A 14682-nucleotide genomic window follows, 5' to 3' on the forward strand; every position below is an offset into this window, starting at 1 on the left:
GATACTGGGCTAGATGGACCCTCAGTCTAACCCAGTATGGCTATTCTTATGTTCTTGTTCTTATGGGAGTTGTCAGTTTTCTGTGTCTTTTTCAAACAGTACAGGGAAGAGAAACATTTCCAAAATGTCATCTTCAGAGAGATTGGAATAGATGTAGTAGCTAAAACAGTTTCTCAAGTTGCATTCCATTTAATAGGTGGAACCATGTTATAATTCAGACTAGTGAAGTGAGAAACCTGGACAAAACAAAATTTAACAGCTGCACTAGTGGTGTCTATAGTGAAGACCGTGTGATTTCATTACTTCCACAGCATGTAGTGATTTTTTTGCATATGTACACTTACTGTAAAGCTAAACTACTAATGGAAAAAGTACATCTTATAATGCAGTCAGAGTTTTCTTTTTATGCTTGCTTGCGGTTTAAAGCATACAGTGAGTCTCCAGTCTGTTAATGAAATAATGAGATTTTTGTTCTGCTTTATTTCTCTAAATTATGTACAGATTCATACAAGATTTCTTTAGAAAATATTTTGCAATAATTACACCAACATTATACTTTATCCACTGTGACAAATTTCTTCCTCTACCTTGGTGGGTCCTGCACTTATTGGCAGACTTGCTCACCTCAGTGAACTTCCCCATAGTCTGGATCAACTCCTCTTGTGTCTGATCAGGAGTTGGGAGGTTTGGAGGGGAACCCAGGCCCGCCCTCTACTCCGGGTTCCAGCCCAGGGCCCTGTGGATTGCAGCTGTCTAGAGTGCCTCTTGTAACAGCTGCATGACAGCTACAGCTCCCTGCGCTACTTCCCCATGCCTCCTCCAAACACCTTCTTTATCCTCACCACAGGACTTCCTCCTGGTGTCTGATAACGCTTGTACTCTCTGTAGTCTTCCAGCAGCACATCCTCTCGCTCTCAGCTCCTTGTGGCGCTCTTGCTCCCAGCTCCTCACACGCACTTCTCTCCTCTGGCTCCTCGCCTGACTGGAGTGAGCTCCTTTTTTAAAACCCAGGTGCCCTGATTAGCCTGCCTTGATTGACTGCAGGTGTTCTAATCAGCCTGTCTGCCTGAAATTGGTTCTAGCAGGTTCCTGATTACTCTAGTGTAGCCCCTGCTCTGGTCACTCAGGGAACAGAAAACTACTCAGCCAGTGACCAGTATATTTGCCCTCTACCAGACTCCTGTCCCCACTTGTCTGGGGCTGTCACACCACCCTATCCATTCTCTAAGGCAATATACATTAGGAGCAGTGTTGAGGTAATTAATAAAAGCACCAAAACACCTAGTGATACGGCAGTGTAACACATAACAGAATGTAGTTTTTAATGCTCTGGTTATGCACATTTTGCATCTTTTAAAATTAAGATTAATTTTCTTTCACTCTTTCATACACAAATGACTCCAACCAGAACTCATTGTTGGTATATCTTGCCTGGGAATGTACACATGGCAATTTAAAGTAAATGTCTCCAGTGAGAACTTCAAACAACTTTTGGATTTGGTAGTTCAGAACAAAGAAAAAAACTTACGAGAACGGACTATGGGTCCATCTGGTCTGGTGTTCTATATCAAAAGTGATCTGTTTGATGCCTCACAAAACTGAAATCTGAGACCTAGTCCATTATACATTACTATATTGTGACTCTTAGCATGGCTTGTAACTACCGGTAGATTATTTCTTGAGTTGAGATTTGATATATCTCTAATGGCTGTAGAAATAGCTTAGTCCTAACATAGATATTTTGAAATAGGAAAAACTTAATGTATTGATACCTGAATCAATAATTCTTTCTGTTTTTCCTCTAGATGCTGGTGTGGAACCTAACAGAAGTCAACTCATGCGGGGTGACTTTGGTACTGGAAGGAGTTTTGGGAATAGAGGTAGTTTTTGTATTATCTAATGTTCGTTTAAAGTCCTGTTGTTGTCGTCATGTAAATTCTTAATGTGTAATTTTCAGGGTATACCACCCCAAATCTGAACTCTGGGATACAGATGTAGGACCCTCATTAAAGACCCCCTAAGCTTATCTTCTACCAGCTTAGGTTAAAACTCTTCCAAGGCACAGTCTTCTGTCTTGGACAGATGTTGCTGCCACCACTACCAAGTGATTTTCACAAATATTCAGGGAAGGGTAGCTTGGAATCCCTGTCCCCCCAGAATATCCCCTAAGCTTCTTCACTCCCTTTCCAAAGGAAGCTTGAGAATTAAAATACTAACCAGTTGCCTTAACAATGTGAGCACAGATCAACCGCTTGTCTAAGGACTTTGGAATCAAAGAATTCTTTAAAAAAAGGTAAATTTTATTAAAAAAGAAACAAGCCTGAGGTTTCATGTTTTGGGGATTAAACACCAAAAATAACTTTCTTGGGGTTCAGTTTAAAGGGTACAAGCAAAACAAAAGCGCCTGGGGTTAGCACAGAGGAATCTACAAACCAAAACGGTTCTTAATCACATCTCTTTAAATTTCCTGTGCTAGTTGCATATCTGGGGTTCCAAATGAGGAGCTTCTAAGTATGATGCTGATGATTTTCCATACCCGTCTTAAAGTTTAGAGCTTGTTGCTGCCTTCCCGTCTCTCCAGTCGAGACAAAGACCCCCAACCCCATACACAGCAGTTTTTCCAATTTGAAAGGGTACAGCCTCCCTATTGGTTCTACAGGTCAGGTGCTGACTCAGGTTAAGCTTCTCTTAACCCTTTACAGTTAAGGCAATAGGTACAGCTGCTAAGGATGATTCTATAGCTACTGACTAGCTGGATATCCATAAAAGAGAGCTACCTCCCTCCTTGGTACTGGTGCCACAGAACTTTTGCTTGTACAAATTGATTTTTGTACTTGTTTAAATAAATTGGTCCTTGTTTACTGAGAGCTGAAGAAATTTAATTTATTTTGTAAACTCTGATAACTTATTAATACTGATGTCTGTGAAATAGTTGTAACTTATGTCATAGTATACTTTCCTCAATCTGACCCTTAAGAGTCCAAAAATGAGGTACTAACATGAAGTCCTCTAAGCTTAATTACCAGCTTAGATCTGATACGCTGCCACCAATCAGGATCCTGAGTACCTAATAAACTCTGGTCTCCCCAAAATCTTCCCTGGGGACCCTCAAGATCCAGACCCCCTGGATCTTACTACCAGGAAAGTAAACTCTTTCCCTCCCTAGTGCCTCTCCTAGGCTTCCCCTCCCTGGGTTACCCTAGAAGATCACTAGGATTCAACTCCTTGAATCTTAAAACAGAGGCTTTCCACCTCACCCAGAGGCAATACAGATTCAAGCTCCGTGAATCTAAAAGAGGAAATTTATCTTTCCCTTCTCCCCACCAATTCCCTGGTGAGTACAGACTCAATTCCCTTGAGCCTCAGCTAGGGAAAAAATCAAACAGGTCTTAAAAAGCAAAACTTTTAATAGAAAGAAAAAAAGTAAAAGTTATCTCTGTAATCTAGATGGTAACTATTACAGGATCTTTCAGCTTATAGACAATGGAGAAAAGCTTTCTCCAACAGAAATACAATTTAAAATACTTTCAGCCAAATACACATTAAAACTCTACCAGCCAGATACACAGTTGCAAATACAGAAACAATCAAAAGACTATAACCGCCTTTTTACTCAATACTCACTATTCTGAATATATAAGAGACTGTAGCAGGGAGATTGGCAGAAACCTGGTTGCACCTCTAGTCCCTTCCAGGACTCAGAGAGAACAAAGCAAACCCCAAAACCCACAAACAAAGGCTTCCCTCTCCCAGGATTTGAAAGTATCTTGTTTTCTGATTGGTCCTCTGGTCAGGTGTTGCAGGTCACTGTTTGTTAACCCTTTCCAGGTGAAAGAGACATTAACCCTTAGCTATCTGTTTATGACAGCTTAATGTGAAAACATTTTGAGAACTTGAATTACCTTGATTTTGTCACAAGACAATGTATCTGCTTCCTTCATTTGGTTCACTTTTCAAGTAGGTTAATTTAATATTTCTGTCAGAGTAGTACAGCTCTCAGATACTTCATTTACACTCATTGCTATTAAAAATTGGTTGGTTGCAAAGTCGGGTATTACCTTTCCATACGGAGTACAGTGATCGCTAACATTGCAGTATGTTTTATTACTCTAGGAGCTAATGTGTCTTTATTGCCTCTGTACCTTTTAAAAGGTGCTGTATGACTCAAAATAAATGTGTCCATTTCAATCAATGTGATCGCATTTGCACCCTTCACAATAGTAGTTTTGTCATCATCTGAAAAAATCATGAATGCATAATAGCTTGTAATATCACACTGCTGGAAAAGTGCTATTGTACATATGCAGGGAAGTATGTAAATGCCTTCTTCCTGTTGTAGAAGTTTTCCTTTCCCATGCAGTGTTTTTTCATGAATCCATCTTTGCTGCAGTAGAAACAAGTTACTGGTGAGGAGGGGGAAGATTGGGCAAGTGGACGAACATCAAATTGACAGAAAATATTTAATGCAGGAAATTTAAAATTAGTTATTGTATTATAGTAATTCCTAGAGGCCCGAGTTGGGAATAAGAACTCAGTTGTACTTGGTGCTGTACAGACAGGAATTGCAGTCCCTGCCTCAAAGAGCTTACAGTCTTGGTTTATGACAAAATATAACAGAACATAGGTGGTCAAAACAAGCATTGGGGTGAAGAAGGAGGATGAGGTTTCAGTGAAATAAATATATTTTGCACCACCATAGAGTCTCAGTTTGCCGTTTGTTGAGTTATGGTCATTAAGCAGGGTATTGCAGAGAGGTCTACGGGGATTTGAAGGATGATGAGGTGATTGTTTTACACTGTTTCTCAGGGAGGTTTTCCCATGCTGTGACTGGGGCCCTGGGGTGCAACCTGGATTGTGGGATTGCTGAGCCCTCTATCCCACCAGCCTGGGTTGTCCCTCACATTGTGATGCTGATGTCAAGCTTCAAACCTCTGACAGGCACTGCACTTATGCAGACATCCACAGTCAGGGACACACACAGCTGAGTTACGTGAATGACTTCCCAGCCACTCATGAGCCAGCAATAGAGAGGCTCTGGCCATTTCCCCCTTATCTCCCTGGTCTTTCACCGCAGGGCTATACTGTCTTAGGCTACTCAAGGCTCCCTTGGGCAGTGGAAGTTCATTAAGTAGTTTGCCACTCCCTCACTGTGGAGAGGACACACAGTAGTCTTTGTAAACTGAGTTGAGATTGCCCAAGCACTTAACTAAAACGCTGTTTTAGGTAAAATAAAAATCTTTCATAGGTAATAAATCTGTTTTAAAGTTATTGGCATAAAGTTTAGAGACGTTACCTTTAAATAAGAAGTAATCATGCTTTCTAAATCCTAAACTTTTAGTCTACATAAGAGTTGAATTGAACAGCTTTTCTCACCTTGACTGATGTTACAAAGCAGATTACAGGTTCTCAATAAACAGGCTGGAACTAACTTCCAGCCTGGGACCACTCTTCCCCTGTTCAAGGTCTTTTTTTCTTCCAGACCTTCCTCCAGACCTTGAAATGGAGTGGGAGGAAGAGGCTAATTGTTGTCACTTCCCCTCTTTCATATTTTCTTCCAGCTTGTTGGAAAAAAATCTTTGGTCTGATGACCAATTGGGACTGCCTGATCCCTCAAGCAGTCTCCATTGCATATGTGCTTTCTCTATGAAGTCTCAGGGATGGCCACTGGGAGAGTGGATTCCTTTAATGGGCTATCAGCATATTTCTGGCTGGTTCTTTGTTGCAATTGAAAAGTTGGCTGTGGGCGTTTCCCCAACCTAACATACATGGCAATTTGGCATCATAACTTCACATATAATGAAAGCACATTTAATCCAACAGGATATTAATATTCAAAGGCTCAAACCTTTTAAAATGATGCCTCACAAGGCATACTTTGTACAAAATGTATCATCATTGTATGACAGTGGTGAATACAGAGGTTCCAGGGTTCTGCTTTGAGGTACACAGCATCACATATGCATTGGGGCTATATTGGGGAAAATTCCTCCCTCAAATGCTTTTGTGCTAACTGGTGTCTGGTGAAAGCGGGGAATCTTAGTGTGAAGGAAAGGTGCTTGAAGTAGCAGTAAGCTAATAGAACATCTAGCTAGGATAGGGCTAAGTGGTAAAAGAAGGGAAGCAGGCGTCTGATGTGGAGGAGATAGGGAGTGAGTGGAAGGATTCAGAAGAGGATGGCGTAGCCAGGAAGAGATTAATGGCAATTTTTTAAATGTGGAAACAAGGTTGTAGTACTCAGGGACAGATTAGGAGTCCAGGCATAAGATGATGACATGGGCAAGAGTTTTGATCATATGGAGAAAGGAAGGTACTTTGATGTGTTTCATTTTTACTAGGTTTATGGGCATCTACTGAGACCTGACTGTTAAATGCTATGTGTGGCATATGTCTTGGATCTTTTGTAAGACAGAGCTACAAGGTTTTGACACCTGGTTGTGTGTAGGTATAGAGAGAGGGTGCAACATTGAAGTTGACACCCATAATGTGAGCCTGGATGACTGAATTGAGGGTGTCAGTGATGTGGAGGCTGAGTTGAAAGACTCATGAGGAGATGTCAGAAAGTCAGGCCAAGATGTGAATTTGGCCAAAGGGAGGATGGTTCCAGGGTAGAGGTAACTTTGAGGGATCAGTGTACAGAGAACAGGTTACGTTGATAAGATGTATGGTTTAGATAGGGTTCCATCCTTCGTTTTCTTGTCCCTTAGGGATGAGGTGTATGGTGGATTTTTGGGGTGTGTGTGTGGTGTGTCTTTTTTATTTTTAATGTTGCATTTTCCCTCACACTCCTCTAAGACCAAAATAACTTGACTGACCTTATGTTGAAATTTTATTCCGAAGATTTTTAGGGCTGAGGCTATGTAAGAAACTTCAGCCTTAGTGGAAATTGTGTAAAATATAAAGTAAGGGTGAAAAGAGCATTCTAGAATGCTTTTCATTCAACTTTTATGGCTTTTAATGGTGGGTGCAATGTTACTGCAACTTAAATTCCTCGTAATATTTTGAAACCTTAAGAATAAACTGAGTTCTTTAAATCCAGTGGCTGCATTGGCTGCTGTCTTGGCAAAACTGTAAGCAACAGTGTTAAATTAACAATTTTAAATTTCACAACTGCTGCTGAACCCAGAGGTATTGAAATGGACAAATGTTAGTTTCATGTGTGAAATTAGGTCCCCTTCAGATTTGTGGTAAATAATTTAAGCAGGCATTAGCCTTGATTACCCTGAACGACTCATGCAAAAAGGTTGTTATGTGTTCTTAGGAACGGTCAATACAACAGTAGTGGCATGCATCAATTGCCAGGAAGTTACTAGCTGCAAAAGCCTTTAGGGAGACTATTGCTGTTCTCATGGATGAAGCTAGAGTATGTAAATTGAGATAGTACCTGGGAGAGTGGTCTCTGAAGGACAAAGATTTTAGAGTTGGTCTCCAAAAATGGAGTTGACATGCCATAGACTTGTCTATTCTCCCGCCCTACCTCCCACCCCAAAAAGAAAAGAGAACGTCCATCACTTTTACACAAGATGTTGGGATGGCTGCAGTCTTGATTGCCAGGCCAAAATTCTGTTTGGTTTGTCTTCATCACCTCTGATGTGGAAAGGTTTGATAAAGACCTCCAAGTACAGGTTACTCTGATCCTAATATTCCGTTCTGATTATTGGGGGAGGTTCTGTGGTCTGGGCTATCTGGATAGTCAGACTAGTTCATAATGGTCCTGTCTGACTCTTCAACACTGTCAATATGAATCTATGGTAATACACATGTTGATTCTTCTGCTATAGCTTATTTGTCTGTTGTTCCCTGTAACTGCACTAGGACATAAATTTGAAGAAAGAAGAAACTCTGGATTTGAGAGAGGTAAGCTTGATTCTTCCAGTCTGTATTTTGTAGCATAATTCACCATCAGTACATGTCTACATATTGTAGAGATGTCACGTTGAATTATAATAGCTTTCTGTCAGTCTCTTTCCAGTGTGGTAGGTGGTTTGATATGGCTGTGCCTGACATTATTTTGGTGTGTAGATATGATCACGTGTTAAATACTTTGCAGGGCAATTATTGAGCTGTTTTATGCAGTGTGTTTTTTAATTCCTATTAAAAGTATGTCAGTGTTCCCTCTTAAAGCATTCATGTTGAGACTTCTTTGACAGTGTTTTCATGTCTATTAAATTTTTAAACTGAAAGACTGGGACATTTTTAGACATGCTAAAAATGCAGTTTTTCATAGTACCAATCAAGTGTAAAACTGTATTCTTAATCTGGACAAAAAGGGTTAATATGGTCAGAGCTGAGGGTGCAGTTTAGCAGTAAACTTAGAGAAAACTCGCTGTTCCACACTGGAATAAAATGTAACCTTTTAGCAAAAACATGTCTTAACTGCTGGTTGGAGAAAAGCATAAAATTTAAGCTAATGCTTATCAGAAAAGAATATTCCTAACTTTTAAAAGTGAACTCTAGAGGTTGTGGTTCAGAGGAAGTTCTGTGTGATAGTCAGCTATAGTCTTGTCTGTCTTGTTTTGAATCAAATACAGAATAATGGCTGTATGCCATTATCTTCAGGATTTGTCCAGTCATTTTTATAGGTCCTGAACTCTCCTCCAGACCTGTGGATAGTACCTCTCTTCCTGCAAATAACGGTGTAGCTCAGACAGCCGCGTTCTTTCAGCCTTTATGCCAGATTCTATCTGTGACTGTTTAGCACTTCCAACTTACCTATTGCTGTTCTAGCTATTAAATCTGGTTTTGTGGCAGCAACAAGCAAAATCTTTCATGCTGAGGGTGATATCTTTGCAAAAAGCCTTGCAGACAGAAAAATAGACACCCTCCACCTTTGATGGACTTAAAGCTTTGTCAGGGACTCATTGGCAGCCACCTCATTGACTAGAACCATGTTGTCCTGGTGTGACAGCCAAAAGAACCTGTACTTTCTGGACCAAGGCAAATTTAAGTTTAGCTGCTGAGTTCATAGACTCAAGGCTGGCAGCAAAGACCATAGCTGCTGTGGACAGTAGATAATTGTTCTCATCAAACCCTCTGCTTCAAAATTCTCAGGTAAAATCCTCTTTGGAGAGAATCTTAAAGTGGTAGCTACCACCACCAAGGACCCAAGCATTCTGTCACTTCTGACAAAATTCAAGAATTAGGATTTCTCATATGGGCAAAAGCTGCGTTTTTTGTTCTGGGAGAGGAATAGTCCAGTGGTTAAGGTGCAAACTTGGGACAGCATGGGTCTAGGTTCAATTTTTTGTTCTGCCACAGTCTTCGGATGCAACCAGGGGCAAATCACTTGATCTTTTCCCTTCAGTTCCCCATCTGTAAAATAGGGAAGAACTGTTATGCCCATCTCACAGGTTGCTGAGGATAAATATATTAAAAAGATAGAGGCAGTTGAATGGTAATGGTGGCCTTATATGTATCTTAAATAGATACCACAAGAGAGCTATCAGGTCTGGGATAAAACCTGTATGGGAAAACTTTTGATCAGAGAATGGATCCAAGACTACTTTCAAACCCTGCCAATAGCATGACTCCATTTGTGTCTGTCTCCCTACAAAAATAGACCCAAGGGATATCCTTTTCCTAGGCTGCCTAAGACCAAAAGAAGTGAAATAGAGCAGTGAAGATTAAATTCAAGATGGAGACCCCAGCTTTCATTCTCTCTGCACTTTCTCAGGGAGATTGCCTGGTATTGGTGGATCTGATAGAAGTTTAGGTCTACTATGGAATTTTCAAATAATTTGCTTATGCCTAGTTTATTTGTGAAAATTGCCAGTATCCACAGAAAAAAAAATACTGTCAATTCTCAGGATCCTTAACAAGATATTCATAGGACTTTAGGGAATGATTTATACATATTCAGCTTATTAGTCAAAGCCCCTGTCCCCAAGGACCTTGCGGAAAGTGACCTTTACTTTTAGCATGTATGCTTGTTGAGTAACTTAAAATAGCTCTGTGATTCCCCTCTCAGGATTATCCTCCTAAGAATCAAGATAGGTTAATAGATTTTAAGGCCAAAAGGGACCATTGTGATCATCTAATGCAGTGTTTCTCAACCTGCAGGCCACTTGCAGCCCAGTCAGCACACAGTTGCAACCAATGTGACATCCATATAAGGGGTGTGTGTGTATATAATAATATGTGGATGCGGCCCACATAACACATGGAGAACTGCATATGCGGCCCACAATGATAAATAGGTTGAAAAACCACTGATCTAGTGTGACCTTATGCAAAAAAAGTCATAGAATTTCATACAGTAATTCCTGGATCAAACTCAGTAACTTGTTTGAATCAAAGGCATTTATCTTTTAGTTAAAAACATCCAGTCCTGCTTTACAGCTTAAAGGGTAGGAGAATCCACCGCATCTCTTGGTAAGGTATTCCAGTGGTTAATTACCCTTATTCTGAATAAATAAAAATAGTTGCACCTTGTTTCTGAGTTGATGCAAGAGCCAGTATTCCTGAGAGGTAAAATTTGCCAAATCCTATCACTGATTACTTAAGTATTGTGGGAGAGAGTCTCCATCAATTTTCATTTGAAGTTCCTAGGTCTTCTGATCTTATTCATCTCACTTTTTGTTGTTACCCAGAATTTCAATATCTGAAAGAAAAAGCATCTATATAAAAAAGTTGAAATGTGCCTTATTAAGTTCACAAGAACATTACCTCTATTTGTTTCCATCCACCTTAAATCTAGTGCCTGATGGCATCCAAATCCTCCAAAGCTAAGAGTTAAATGCTGTCACTCAAGCATATGCAGCCCCTAATTAACCAATTCCAGAAGCTATTAGAACCCATTCAGTATATTTCACATTAGCATTCTCTGTAGAAAAGGTGTCAGCCATCAGAGTTGAAATCGCTAACATTCTCAGCTGATCATCCATCAGGCTTGATCATTACTGCTTTGCTAAAGCATCTTTTAGGAGAAAGGCACTTCAAAGGATGGTCCCAAAATAGAATACTACTGATTTTAGGGGGGGAAAGGAGAGAATGTGGGTTTCTCTTTCTCCTTCCTTATGCATTTTGTTAGTCAGACACCTGGAAGTGGAAAGAGTTCAAGAACCAGAATGAAGAACATGTTACTTATTTTTTTCTGGGGGCTGATCTTTCCACCATCCATCCCAGCTAAGTTCTCCAGGTAGCTCTACTAAATTATTCTATTATACTCTGTGGGGGGAAAAAAGCAATGTGATACAGAACCTCATGGTGAGTCTAAATTGCCTTTAGTATTTTCAGGAAGACAAGTACAGCCCCAATTTCTCATATTGAAGTAAGAGCTCAGTCCTATTTAAAATAATAATAATAATAATAATAATAAAAAAGTTTTGTTGAAATTTTAATTTTAATGCATTTGTCTTGAAGAATCTACTGAAGATGGCCAATCAAGAGCGCCTTTAAGGAGAGGAGGTAAGATACAAAGATGAAGTGACGCTGATAGCAGATCTGTTTGTTCTATCTCCAGGGAAGTCTAACATTCTTTGAGTGATGGTCCATATAAATTCTACTGTTGGTGCACATGCTCCCATGTACTAGAGATTTCAGCCTTTTCACTATTGGAGTCTGAGGCTACGCATGCGCTCTAAAAACCCTCCTACTGTTCATTCCTTGTTACTACCCAGGGCTGTGAGATGGCACTCCAGGCCTGGTCTACACTACGCATTTATACCGAATTTAGCAGCGTTAAACCGATTTTACGCTGCACCCATCCACACAACGAAGCCCTTTATATCGATATAAAGAGCTCTTAAAACCGATTTCTGTACTCCTCCCCGACGAGGGGAGTAGTGCTGAAATCAGTATTGCCATGTTGGATTAGAGTTAGTGTGACCGCAGTTTGACAGTATTGGCCTCTGGGAGCTATCTCACAGTGCACCATTGTGACTGCTCTGGAAAGCCATCTGAACTCAGATGCACTGGCCAGGTAGACAGGAGAAGCTCCTCGAACTTTTGAATTTCATTTCCTGTTTGGCCAGCATGGAGAGCTCATCAGCACAGGTGACCACGCAGAGCTCATCAGCACAGGTAACAATGCAGTCTCCTGAGAATCGAAAAAGAGCTCCAGCATGGACCACGTGGGAGGTACTTGATCTGATTGCTGTATAGGGAGAGGATTCCGTGCTGGAAGAACTCAGTTCCACAAGACACAATGAAAAAACATTTGAAAAAATTTCCAAGGCCATAATGGAGAGAGGCCACACCAGGGACTCAGTACAGTGCCATGTGAAAGTTAAGGAGCTCACACAAGCCTACCAGAAATCCAGAGAAGCAAACAGAAAGTCCGGGGCAGGGCCAAAAACATACTGCTTCTATGCTTAGCTGCATGCAATTCTAGGGGGGTCCGTCACCACTACCCCACCCCTGTCCGTGGATTCCGAGGTGGGAGTGGTAATCGCAGCCATGGCTGAGGATTCTGCGAGTGGGGAAGATGAGGAGGAAGAGGACGAGCTTGTAGAGAGCACACAGCACTCCGTTCTCCCCAACAGCCAGGAGCTTTTTCTCTGCCTGACGGAATTGCTCTCCCAAGCAACTATCCCAGACAACGAAGCCATGGAAGGGACCTCTGGTGAGTGTACCTTGTAAATATAAGACATGGTTTAAAAGCAAGCGTTTTTAATGATTAATGCCTGAGGACTTGAAATGCATTTGCGGCCAGTACAGTTACTGTAAAAGTCTGTTAACGTGTCTGGGATGGAGTGGAAATCCTCCAGGAACATCTCCCATGAGGCCTTTGGAGGTACTCCAAAAGCCTTTGCAGAAGGTTCTGGCAGCGCTGCTTTATCTGTCCCCCATGGTAGGACACTTGATCACGCCATGCATGTAGCAAGTAATCTAGTATCATTGCAGACAAAGACCAGCTGTACGGTCCGGTGGATTGCTGGCATCAACAGCATCCGTTCTTTATCCGCTGTATTGGTCCTCAGGAGAGTGATATTGTTCATGGTAACGTGGTTGAAATTCAGGAATTAAGTATGGGACACAGATGGCCATTCCTACTGGTGCTTTCCTGTGGTTTAAAAATCCTTCCCATGTAGCCAGCAGGGAGAGGAGTGGCGTGATTGGTGCTGAGCTTTTCCGCATTTGGCTAGCAGGGATTTTCTCGCTACCAGCCATGGGTTCGGAGGGGAGGAAAGGGGTGTTTAGTGATCTTCCATGATACCACACGGTGGGTGTCCTCTGCTGCACGTTAACAGGAAAGAGCAGCGCTCAATGGGCTTTGCTTGCTATTGGAAAGGAGGGCGCTGGATAGATGAAGGCTGCAGAACGAAAGACAATGGCTTACCATGCGCCGTACCATCTGAATTCTGCTGCCTGGACCTGATCTGTAACGCCAAAGCCGCAGGCACTCAATAAATGCAAATGCGGCCTGTAGTGAAAACATGTGCTAGTAAAGGTGAATAGTGTTGTTCACTGTGAAGAGTATGACCATTCTTCTCAAAATCTATCTTTTAAATAATCTCTCCCTTTTCCCCCTCCCCGTGCAGCTGCAAATTTTTCAAGCCTCCTACTCCGTCCCAAGCTATCTTAGATAAGGCTCCAGAAAAAAAAGACGCAAGAAGAAATGTTTGAAAATCAGGAAGTGACTCGCAATGAAGAGCTCACGGAGATGGAAGGACGTGGTAGCAAAGTACAGGAAAGATGCCAGTGACCATGAGACAGGAGGGACTAACATGAGGACAGGAGGGAGGCTTGAGATGAGAGGTGGCGGCAGGAAGATCAGCGGTGGCAGGATGAAACTCTGGGGCTGCTGCATGATCAAACTGACATGCTCCACGCTGGTGGAATTCAGAACGGCATCAGGATCAAAGAGTGCCGCTGCAGCCCGTATTAACCACCTGCCCCTCACTATGTTCCTTAGCCTCCTCACCCAAAAAACTAAGCACGAGCGGGGGAACTCTTTGCACTTGCCCATTCACCCCAGTGGACAGCCCAACAAAAGGCTGTCAATGAATTTTTTTTTGGTGGCCTTTCTTCCCCCATCCCCCAAACCCACCCGGCACCTTGTCAGTTCTCTCCCTCTTTTATATAATTAATAAAGAAACATGATTTTAAAACGAGAGTGACTATTCTTTAGGAAGCAAGTGGTAATCGAAGAGGGAGGTGGATGATGGCTTACAGGAATGAGTCAATCGGGTGTTAGGGGGGAGGTTCATCAAGGAGAAACAAACACAGCAGTCACACCGTACCCTGGCCCGTGATGAAACTGGTTTCAAAGCCTCTCGATGCGCACCACTTCCGGTGTGCTCTCTAGTCGCCCTGGTGTCTGGCTGCGTGTAACGAACGTGAGGGATTTGCCTCAGCCTCCCATCCACCATAAAGGTCTCCTCCCCACTCTCACAGGATTGTGGAGCACGCAGCGAGCAGCAATAACAAAAGGGACATTGGTTTGGCTGAGGTCTCAGCGAGTAGTAATGTGCGCCAGCGACGCTTTAAACGGCCAAATGCACATTGTATCACATTCCGCACTTGCTCAGCCTGTAGTTGAACAGCTCCTGATCAACTGTCCAGGCTGCCTGTGTATGGCTCATGAGCCATGGCATCAAGGGGTAGGCTGGGTCCCCCAGGAAACACAGGCATTTCAACATCCCCAACTGTTAATTCTGGTCTGGGAAGTAATCCCCTGGCAGCGTTAAAACAAGTAGTTGTTCTGAGGATGCGAGCGTCATGAACCCTTCCCGGCCACCCAGC

The 14682-nt window shown here is 42.1% G+C and overlaps 1 protein-coding gene across 1 annotated transcript in view; it reads left to right on the forward strand.

Annotated features, from left to right (window-relative positions):
- DDX4 (DEAD-box helicase 4) overlaps positions 1–14682 on the forward strand; it is a 116003-nt gene that overhangs the window by 18144 nt on the left and 83177 nt on the right. The window contains exons 4-6 of the mRNA XM_032769030.2: positions 1806–1880; positions 7813–7854; positions 11359–11403. Coding sequence (XP_032624921.1) covers positions 1806–1880; positions 7813–7854; positions 11359–11403 — 162 coding nt within the window. The remainder of the gene's footprint in view (positions 1–1805; positions 1881–7812; positions 7855–11358; positions 11404–14682) is intronic.

The sequence above is a fragment of the Chelonoidis abingdonii genome, chromosome 6 (assembly GCF_003597395.2).
Source record: "Chelonoidis abingdonii isolate Lonesome George chromosome 6, CheloAbing_2.0, whole genome shotgun sequence".
Lineage (NCBI taxonomy): Eukaryota > Metazoa > Chordata > Testudines > Testudinidae > Chelonoidis > Chelonoidis abingdonii.